The sequence below is a fragment of the Apis laboriosa genome, unplaced genomic scaffold (assembly GCF_014066325.1).
Source record: "Apis laboriosa isolate Shangri-la unplaced genomic scaffold, ASM1406632v1 scaffold71_cov137, whole genome shotgun sequence".
In the NCBI taxonomy this organism is placed as follows: Eukaryota; Metazoa; Arthropoda; class Insecta; order Hymenoptera; family Apidae; genus Apis; species Apis laboriosa.
In genome coordinates this window covers 426,557-438,149 of record NW_025224229.1, presented here as the reverse complement: position 1 = coordinate 438,149, position 11,593 = coordinate 426,557, and the positions used below count along the sequence as shown (strand labels likewise).

The following is an 11,593-nucleotide window of genomic DNA, read 5'->3' as shown; positions in this document are numbered from 1 at the left end:
TTTTTTTTTTTTTTTTGAGAATTATAATGCATAATTTGCAAACCATTAATGATATTCTATTAGAAGAAGAATAACCAATAGCATTATATTTAGTGTTTCTTCGGCTTGGTTAATATATTACAATATTACAAATTTTCAAACTTTATGCGATAATATTAATTGATATAAATACAAATACATATATTTATTTTTTTGGCTTTTAAATTTTAAATCTTCTAATACTTGTTAACTCATGTTTTTACTTATTTTGGATTAATTTTTTGAAAGAAGGATGGTTTTGACTATTTTGTGAAAAATCTAAATAGTTTGGCTAAATCATGAAAATCATTCTTTTCAGGCAACCAATCGCAATCATTACGATTCTTTAAAAATATGAATATTTATGTCAAAATAATTTGCTATAATATAAAAGAATGAAATAAAAAGCAATGAGAATTAAAAAGTAATTTATCATAGTAATGTGCGATAATATATAAAAATGTGCATACTAGTCAAAATAAAATTTAGATTTTTCATGAAAAAAATATCACGATTTTTAAATCTTTCCTATCATTTCAGGAAAATTAAGTTTCTGTAATTGATTTATGCCTGAATAGAATTTTCAAGAATAAAATATCATGATTTTTAAATCTTCCTTTATCATTTTAGGAAAATTAAGTTTAACTGATTTATTTCATAATGAACATTTTTCAGCTTTCAACTTTTATTATTTGTATTTCTTAATAACAAATGCCATATAAATTTTTATAATCATCAATTTACAGTAATATTTCAAATTTTGTCATATTATTAAGATTATTAAATTATTAGATACGTTCGCTATAATTTCATTCTGCACGTAGTGTAATATCGATGATGATATTTACTACTAAATTTTAATTATTATTTCCTCAGCGAATAATGAATATATTTTATTATAAAATGATGATTATAAAAAGAATGGAGAATTATTTGTAAAAATAGTAATGAAATTAACTTCAGATAGTTTTCAGAAAAAAAATCCAATGGATTCATATCTGGTATTCCAAAATCATTGCAGCCAATTTACTTATCTCGAAAGGACCTCTTTTTTTTTTTAAATGAGTCCATATTGTTACGAAGTAACATTCTCAAGAATATTTTGATCAAACTCATTGAAATATACTTGAATTATTATGTTATACATTAAATTTAGACAGAATCTTATTAATACGATATTATAATGATACATACTATAAATTTTTTTCCTAATTTTAGAAATTTATATATTAAATGTTATTTATTATCTATCAAAGCATTATTATTATTTTTCAATAATATTAATTTTCGTTGTACAATCCTTTTAGATAATATATAATAATATATTAAACTAATAAACTAATAATATATTATTAGTTTCATAATTTTAATTTCATATTTTTTTATTAATACAATTATTCATTTCACACATATAGCAAATTTTTTTTCTTGAATTGATAACTTCTTTATATATTTTATTTATTTTTTTTTCTCAAAATAGTATTAAAATCTTATATTATGATCTGAGAATTTTTTTTCAAATCATAATAAAATAATCATATTTTCTTGATATTTTCAAATCATAAAAAAATAAAATCTTATATATACAATTTATATGTATAACAATATAATAACATATATAAAATTTTTATGGGAAATCTATGAATATTTCTAAGGATACTGCACGAAAAAACAGGAATATATTACAAACGTTATCTATATCGAAAATACGTAAGTCTCATCTCTATTGGAGATCATAGTTTAATTTTTCAATTTTCTTTTTCTTTCTTATAGAATACAAAGAGTTTTCAATTTTCTTTTTACATTTACAGATTAAAAAAACCAAAGAAGAACTTTTAAAATGGATTGACTATTATTATCTGGATACTTCAACACAATCAAAAAATACACAAGATGATCATGTTGTATTACTTCTTAAATCTAAACATTATTGTAAATTAATGATTTCATAAAAACGAAATGTTGTTAAATAATATTTATTACATATTTTAAAACTTAAGACTGAATAAATAATTTGAATATTATTTAATCAATTGTCTTATAAAGAAAAAAACTGTAATGAATTATATTTTAATATTAAATTCGAATGCTTACTTACAGGTAAAATTTAATATAAATGTAGAAAATTGCGCTTAATATTAATAGAATTTTCAAAAAAAATGCATTAAATTTCTCATTGTTAAAAAATTACAAATATAATCGTAAAAAATACAAAAAAATTATTAATGATAATTAATTATAATAATTTTAATCTTGAAAATCCTATTCTTCAACTTTTTATATTATAACTATGTAAAATTATAAATTACTATTATTATTGTTGTAAATATTTATTATTGTAAATACAAATATAAAAAAAATATTATAATATATATAGAGATATAGATAAATAAAAAAAGTGAATAATATTTTTTAATAGTATAATTTTTATTTCATTTTTAATTGTAAAGAGATATTTATTTATTGTATATAATATAAAAGCCTATAAATATACATTCCTATATAATATAATAATAACAAATATAAATATATATATTATATTATATAAATATAATATAATATAATAAATATATAATAACAATAAATATACATCCTATATAATCGAAATATGCGAAATATTTTATATAAAAAATTAACATTCATATATCAATAATTAATATTATATTAATGATAGAAATATATCATATATTTTTTATAATAAATAATAATATTTTTTATAACAAAAAGTTTAAATATAAAATTTTACAATTTAATATTTTTCATTTACAAACTATAATATACATTTTATTTTATAACAACTATAATGCTTCATATTATAAAATAATATTACAATTATAAATGTAGTATATTTCTTTCAAAATTTAAAGCTTAAAATTTAATTCATCAATTATTAAATTAATTTATCTTTTTTATTTATAATAATATATTACTTTCTTTATAATAATATATATACATATATGTATAAATATAATTTTGAAAAAAATTAATCTATCATATTTTGAATTATTTTTTAAAAAGTTCATTTCATTTGGTTTCATTTAGTTAAAGCTATTACATTATTTTTTGCGTAAATAATACTATAAATTATATTCATATCACATATAAAAATATCTAATATCTTATATCTTAACAACATAATTTGAAGGAAACAGTCCAGTTTTTCCTTTTAATCTGCCATACCACCAACCACCTTCATCTGAAATTAAATATTATGTTTTATATAAGAATTCGAATTAATTTATAGCACTATAAATAAATTTAATAAATAAATAAATAAAATGACTTATAAAATATATAATGAGATATTTTAAAACCATAGTGTTTCCTGTACTGATAATAATTCTACTATTACTTATATAAAAAAGTTTGTTCGCATCCATATTTTCCTTGATATTTAATCATCAACTAAAAAAAGAACTTTAGACAAAATTATTTTTAATTTATTTTCTTCTTATTTTAATTTCTAGAATCATGTATTAAATTTTCTTTTTATTTTGATCAAATCCTGTATGTATTTAAAGTTATAAAAAATTCAATTGAAAAAGTATATAAAAATAAATTTACAATTCATGTATAATGATATTTCAAATGATTCGTAAATATATATTTTATATTTATAATATTTCGTATTTTTATAACAAATAAAATTTATTTATATAAATATTATTTATAATAATTTTTATATATAATTTGGTTATATATTTATATATCTTAATTATATTAATTTAAACTTACGTTCTTTAAGTATTTCTAGAATATCACCTTCTTTAAGTTCTATTTCATCCTTATCTTGTGGTTTGTAATCATATAAAGATTTAGCTTTAGGTAAACTAGGAAGAGCTGGTTTTGATGGATGTATTTTATTATTCGAAATAATATGAGATGCATCATTTTCAGTTTTATTCACTTCTTGTCTTGTGTTTTGTTCTTTATCTATTTGCATATTCTTATTGTATTTTATGCTTTTATTATTACTTGTGAGATCATTATTATCGATCGGATATTTGAAACCTGGTATATGCGATGGAGGTGGCTCCGAAGGAACTGGAGGAAACTTCAATAAACCTATTTAATTGTTAATAATTATTTAAAATTATTTAATTATCATTTATTTAAATATAATAAAAAAATTATAAAAAATTGAATAATTTGAAATTTATTATTATGCAATTAAATATCAAGAAACAAAAAATCTTAAAACTTTAAAAGAAATTTGAAAACAAGAAAAGATGTTATGATAATAAGAATTTGATATTAAGTTATTTTTAATAACAATGTTTTTACGATTATATAATCACATTTTTAATATTAATTTTGTTAACATTTCAATTCAAATAAAAAAAAAGAAGTAATAAGCTTATTATTAACTCACCATGTGGAATGCCATTTGGATTGGTAAACATACCCATTAAAGGCATAGAGTTATTTTCTAATTTTCTCGGCTGCTTTGTTATTTGCTTTTTTTCTTTTGTTTGCGTAGATTCATTCAGAGAATCAACTGTTTTGTTTGATACTATAGATAATTGTAACTTAGGTTTTTCAGGTATAGTTTTTGGTATAGTTGATTTTGAAGATAATGTATGATCAATGTTAGAATTTTGAAATTGTTTGATAATTGTAGGTTGAACAATTGATTGAAGTGATTTATTTGAGGCTGATTGTAACGTAATTGATGAAAAAGAATAATTATTCTTCAATACATTGTATTGTTGATTTACTGACCTTATTGGTTTTTTAATATTCAACTCTACAACAGAAATAAATACAATTGTTTTGAATATTACTTAAAATGATTGGCAAATTTCAATTAATAGAAAATAAAATAATATTATAATTTCATAAGATTAATTGAATTGGATATGTTTTTGATATATTAGATACATTATAAATATAAAATTGGAGAATATAAAAATTAATAAAGAAAATTATTTTTTAAAAATATTAATTCTTTTTTTCTTTTATATAATTGATATATAAATATCAATTTATAAATCAAAATGTTTTGTATATGATTTACATAATTATGATTCTTCAATATATTAATTAAAAATTTTTTCATTTATGAATTGCAAAAATAAAAATATTAAAAATAGTAATTTTAACTCTTATATTTAGATTTATTTTCTAAATATTCTATGAAAAAAATAATTTCTTTAAATTAATTTTTATACATATAAATAATCGAGATATTTCTTTCTTAATTTATTTTAAATTTTAAGATTAAACATAGTTCAAATATTTTCACATTAACTTATATATGCATATTACTACGAAACGAGATAACTTTTAAGACTTGAAAAATCTTCGTTTTAAATTAAAATTATTATATTAATTTTGTATTATTTGAATTATTATCATCAAAGCTCATAATATTTATTTGAAATATTTTTTTTATTTTATAATTAAAGAATTGTAATGAAAAGTAATCTATGAAAAAAAATATAAAGAGAAAATTTATAATTAATGCAATTACATTTATATATTAACAATTATTTAAAAGCAAAATAATTTCTTTATGGATCATATATAATATTAATAGTTACTTTTGAAACTGTTTTTATTTTTATTATTAACTTACTAGTAGTACTTGGTAGTCCTGGTCCAATCCAGACATTTAGAATTTTTCCATTTGGTTTTAAAATTTCATTGTTACCATAATCACTCTGCATGAAATGTATTTGTCTAGTACCTCCACTTCCCCATCCTTCTTTTTTAATCTTAAATTCTAAACTATAAAATAATTATATAAGATAACATTAAAAATATTCCATATTAATTAATTTGTTAAATTATTCTATTATTTTCGTTGTATTAATAATCTTACTTGTTACTAAATCTTATATTTAAAATATGCCCAGTTTCTTGAACGTATTTTTTATTAAGAAGAATTAAAAATTCTGTTTTAAATATTAATTCTAATAAACTATCATAATCCTCTTTTACATGGATAATAAGAAAACCATCCTGTAATCATCAATGAATAAAAAGCATCATATAGAGAAACAGTAATAGAGGAAAGAAAAATAGTGATTAATAATGATTAATAAATTAAATAATGAATAATAATTAAATAGTTAGAGAATATCTTTGAAATAATTGTACATTGTAATACGTAAATCAATATAATATACGTAGTATACATAAATCGAAAAATAGAAAAATTATGAAATTATTGATAACAATAATTATGTATTTATAGAGTAATAACATTCTTAATTGAAAAAAGATTTAAAGATCATCCTCAAGAATGAAAATATCATATTTTAAAAATAAAGAAAAGAAATAGTTAACATAAAAAAAAAAAATGTAAATAAAACTAAAAGAGCAAAATGTATATGAAAGAGGAAAAGTTCATTTTAATCATCCTTTTTTTTACGATATATATATAATAACTATAATAAAATTATATATTAATTATTATAATATATATTATATAAATTATATAACACTAATAATAACATTCACTTACTTGAAGAGTACTTAATGATACATGACTAAGTTGATTAAATGATAATTTTCGTTTTATAACTTCCACTAGATTTCCCTTGTCTGCACCTTTTTTTATTTGTTCTCGGCCAATAAGATATAAATATTTATTAGTTAAAATAAGTTCTTTTCTGCTCATCTATAATTTACCATTGATTTATTAGTTTACGTTTCGAATTAATTTTTGTACAGATTTGTGTAAATACCTTAAATCTTCTGTCATACTTTCTTGCAGTTTCAGCAAATAAAATTTTTTCCTTTTTTCCAATTAAATTTAATATTTGAGGCTTATCATCTAATCCAATATAATCACCCATAAAATTTCTATTCAAACTGGCACGTTTACGTTCTTTACGGCCAAACAAAAAATCAGCTGCTTCTTGTTTTTCTTGTTCACGTCTTTTTCGTGCGAAATATTTCTTAAATGCTTTTTGGATTATTCTAGCGTACATGTTATATTTCCGATCTCTTGCTTCTTCTAACATGAAAAGCTATTAAAAATCATTATATTTGTATTATAAATTTATAATTTATTAATTTTTGTATTGTAAATTTTTATGAAATTATTAGTAAATTAGAAATTTTACATTTTTATCACAAAAAAATTATATTTAAATCTAGACATATTTAAAATGATATTATTTAAAATACTATTCAAATAATATAATTCCAATTTTCAACAAAAAAGAAGATGTACAGATGAATTCTCACAAGAATATAACATGTATTATGAAACTTTAATAGTATACACTCATATACACAAAAAAATTAATATAATAATATAAAAAATCATAAAAACTACTATTCATAATTATTATTGAATTAATTAATATATATGTATATATGAATAATATATATTATATATATGAGAAAAAATTTACACTTTCAGGAACTTTTATGAATAATTTTGTTTTTCCAAGTTGATATTGTGATTTCCCAATATTAAGGCTATTTAATATCCATTCGATTCCCTGTTTTTCATCACCGGACCAATACGGCCATGTTTCTTTCGTTAGAATTCTATATCTCTGTAAAAATTTGGCAAATGTTCTTCTATATGCAAAACCAGCTCTACGCACTCTGATATTTTCTTTTAAACCTAAATATTCTACCTAAATAGCATAAAAAATATTAATTTGAAAAATTATTATTAATAAATATCAAATTATATTAAATTATTATTAATAAATATATATAAAAATGTAATGTGAAAATTTTTCACTTTTTTGTGCATGACAATATATGCAATATATATGTTAAATGTAAATAAAATTATGTTTAATATAAAATATATTATAATAAGATATTATATTATTATTAAATAAGATATTTACTATTATAAGATATTTGTTATATATGAAATTAATACATATATTAATAGGACATCTAAATATGAAAATATTTCTCTTTCTAAAAGTTCAAATTTGTTCAAATTTTAAATGCATTATATGACTATAAATATGACTTTAATTCATATAATTCAAAGCTGTATGATTTTAATTTTCTTATTTTTATTTAATATTTTTTTTTAAGGATATATAAATTTTTTTTTCTTAAGTAAACATATAAAAAATTATTTAAATATTTCTTTTTTGAATCTTATTAAATTAATTGTAATAAATAAATAAAAATCAAGATCTTATTAAATTTATAAAAAAAAAAAAACATACTTGATGTTTTACTCTAATTGAATCCCAATCTCGAGGTCTTTTCGTTTCATTTGGTTTGATACATCTAATATAATGTGGTGTAGATTTCATTAATTGATTCATCAATCGACTTGCTTGATTTCTTATCTTACTACCAGCAGTAGTAGGTCTAGATTTAAGCGTTTTTGTTTTATTTGTTTGAAGTTCTTGCGGATACAATTTGTGAATCAAAGAACTGAAAAATCATAATATATTTTATATACTTTTAATATCATATCAATTTATATCATATCTTAAAATAAAATTATATATTGTTTTTTTGATTTTTGATTTATAATATAATAGAATAATAAAATAATATTTATTTTTAAAATAAATCCAAAAATAAAAGAAAAATTTATAAATTTCTTGTTAATCAAATTAAAAGATAATTTCATTTTTTGTCAAATCTTTTTAAATACTTATCGGAAATTTTATATGTATTATTTAAGAAATATTAATATTTCTATTTTTAAATTAAAATCAATTATTTCTTATATAAAATTATATAAATTTTAAATATAAAATAAGGCTCAATTATTGTCATATTAAGATTGAATATTAAGATTGATTATTGTAGAGCTTTTATATTTATCAAACAAAAGCATATATTTTTTTTAAATTTTTTATTATGTACTTTTTTAAAGAAAAGATTTTTATGACTTTCAAAATTTTCTATTGTATTTAGAAATTTATAAATAATAATAGAAAATATTTGAGACGTTATTATATTCATTATATATGTATATTATTAATAACTTAGAAGATATGTGTATTATTAATAAATGAGAAGATAATAATAACTCACTTTTTGCTTGTTTGCATTAATTCCACGAGATCAATGAAAAGTACATCACGATTTTTATCACAAAATCCATCAACCGAATAAGAAACTATACCAGCATAATGGTAAATAGCAAATCCATCATTCGTGCTTTGGAAGTGCTCGTGTTTATTAGCTGCAGCTGCAAGTTTCTGCAATTATTATTAAGATTAATCGAATGAATAAAGATTGTAAAAAAATATACACGAAGAAAATAAATTAATTTAAATGAATTTTTAATATTAATCACATTATCTTATTGAATTCATGTTATGTCAATTTTTAAATATTAATATAGGATATTTAATATAAATGTTTAAAAATTTTAAAAATGATTATTAATTATCCATTTAATTATCAAAAAAGAAAACTAAAAATAAAAAAATTTTAATAATTAATAATCAGAAGTAATAATTGCAAAATTAAAAATTATTAGCAATTAAAAATCGAAGAATATCATTGGATATAAACTTCACTACTATCCATTACTTCACTACTATTTCTATTTGTGAAGAAAATTTAATTAATAATTTTGAATTAATAATTAATAAATTTTTTTAATATGGAGATTTTATTACATTAATTGTAAATTTAACAATAAAATTGATTTTGTTAATATTGTATGAATATTTAGCTATGTAAAAATTTTATGCATCTAGACTCTCATTTGTGAAAAATTTGTGAAATAATTTATTTCTGTTATATAAAATATTTATTGGAGAAGCATAATAAATTTAAAAAGAAAAAAAATTTAATCTAGAATATTTGTAAAAAAAATTCAATAATTGAAAGTCAATAATATTTTTATAGAAATTATTGTTTTTATTAGGAAATTCAATATTTCAAAAATTTAATTTTTTTTTAAAAATTAAACTTTGCAGGTTTATATGAAAATAAATGAGTATTTTTTTTTTCTTCTTCTTTTTAATCACAATTTTTATCACAACATTGATTCTTCAAGATGTAAAGAATGTAAATCTTTAATGAATGTTTTCATCTTAAATAATTGTGGATAAAGAGAAAATTATCTACAAATCAGCATCAAAATTTTAAAAGAATATTTCGAAAATTTCAAGATATCAAACATATAAAGATAATCTATATATAATATCATATTATAATATTATCATATTATTATCATATTATAATATAAGAAATAGTTTATGAAAATTAATAGTAATTTTTATATATTTTTATAGTATCATTTACCTTTTGTAAGTTTGCATCTGCGCCAGTACTACCACTATGAAGAGTTGCACATACATCGTCAAGGATTAAGAAGAGTCCTGGTAAACGTTTGCCTTCTAAAAGTTCGACAACAATTGCGTTATTAAAATATTCTATTGGAGTCCATTTTATATGTTCCGATATATATTCTTCCTGAAATTCATAAATAATAATTTAAAACTTAATTATTAGTTTAACTCGATCAATTATTAAATCACTATTTTCAAATTCAAATTTTAAATTCTATCGTTTTTTAATGTTACATGTAACATAATGTAACATAATTTTTAAAATATAATAAATAAAATAACAGAACTGTAAGAAGACTTTTAAATTTTCTCTAAATATTAGTTAAATCGACCGTTTATTTTACATCATTTCATATAAATAATTCACACGATTTTATAATATAGCTATCTGTTCAAATCTCTTGAGGTTTGAATTGGTAAAGTAAATGGTTCCGCTCCAAATCTCTTTTCGATGATCCACGAGGACAAAAGATGTCTTCAAGAGCAAGCAATTTCGTTGTTTTACGAATCTCTAGCGTTTTTTTGCACGCTCTAGTTGCGTTAAAAGTGGTACGAATCTTTTTATTTCAATCCATAGCTGAACTAACAACTGTATTACATTTTATGTTAACAACAATTTCTTCGTGAAACTTTTTAATCTGCCAAGTTCTTTGATGTTTTTTTTTTTTATTTTTTATATGCCAAACATTTTAACTGTTATATTTTGTTATATTATACCTTTCTTATTTCTGAAAATTTTAGCATAATATCGAAAATTTATACAATTTTCCAATCATTTAAACAACGAATATGTATATGTATAGTTTTATATGTATAGTAATATGTATAGCTAAGAAATATGTATAGCTAAAGAAAACATTATGTGATTTTAACGATAGTTTGAATTCTATCTTCAAATTCTAAGTTTAAGATAATAATTAATAATTGATATCTTGTAAATAATAATAATAATAACAATATAATTTCTCTTATAAATTTATCAATAAAGATTCTCGTGTTTCGATTCAAATAAAATTATATTGATCGAACGAAATTAGAAAATATCTAAGAATATGTATATAAATATGTAATATGTACGCGATAAAAAAATCAGAATTTAAAAATCATGTATCCTCCATTTTCGAATGTGTTTTCATATATATACAATTTCATCAACAATTCAGAAACTTTTTATATAAATATATGAAAATAAAAATTTAGAAGAGCCGCAAATTGGGCACCACTATTATGTTTGTTTCATTTAAAAAAAAAATACATAATCGTTACGTAAAATAATTTACGTATAGTTTGTTGTTCATGAAATAGATTATTACTTCATACAA

At 18.9% G+C, this 11,593-nt stretch overlaps 2 protein-coding genes across 2 annotated transcripts in view; one reads left to right on the top strand and one right to left on the bottom strand.

Moving 5' to 3' along the window:
- LOC122719223 (EH domain-binding protein 1) overlaps positions 1-1,848 on the top strand; it is a 34,733-nt gene extending 32,885 nt beyond the window's left edge. The window contains exon 19 of the transcript XR_006347548.1: positions 1,830-1,848. The gene's annotated coding sequence lies outside the window, so the exon portion shown is untranslated. The remainder of the gene's footprint in view (positions 1-1,829) is intronic.
- A 1,168-nt stretch (positions 1,849-3,016) lies between these two features.
- Positions 3,017-11,593, bottom strand: part of LOC122719215 (unconventional myosin-Ie-like) — a 46,045-nt gene continuing 37,468 nt past the window's right edge. Inside the window, exons 11-21 of the mRNA XM_043944848.1 lie at positions 10,225-10,395; positions 9,001-9,167; positions 8,175-8,388; positions 7,386-7,616; positions 6,711-6,995; positions 6,488-6,643; positions 5,843-5,982; positions 5,597-5,748; positions 4,391-4,765; positions 3,754-4,083; positions 3,017-3,214 (exon numbers count right to left, since the gene is read on the bottom strand). Of these exons, the coding sequence (XP_043800783.1) occupies positions 3,138-3,214; positions 3,754-4,083; positions 4,391-4,765; positions 5,597-5,748; positions 5,843-5,982; positions 6,488-6,643; positions 6,711-6,995; positions 7,386-7,616; positions 8,175-8,388; positions 9,001-9,167; positions 10,225-10,395 (2,298 nt within the window). The 3' untranslated portion in view covers positions 3,017-3,137. The remainder of the gene's footprint in view (positions 3,215-3,753; positions 4,084-4,390; positions 4,766-5,596; positions 5,749-5,842; positions 5,983-6,487; positions 6,644-6,710; positions 6,996-7,385; positions 7,617-8,174; positions 8,389-9,000; positions 9,168-10,224; positions 10,396-11,593) is intronic.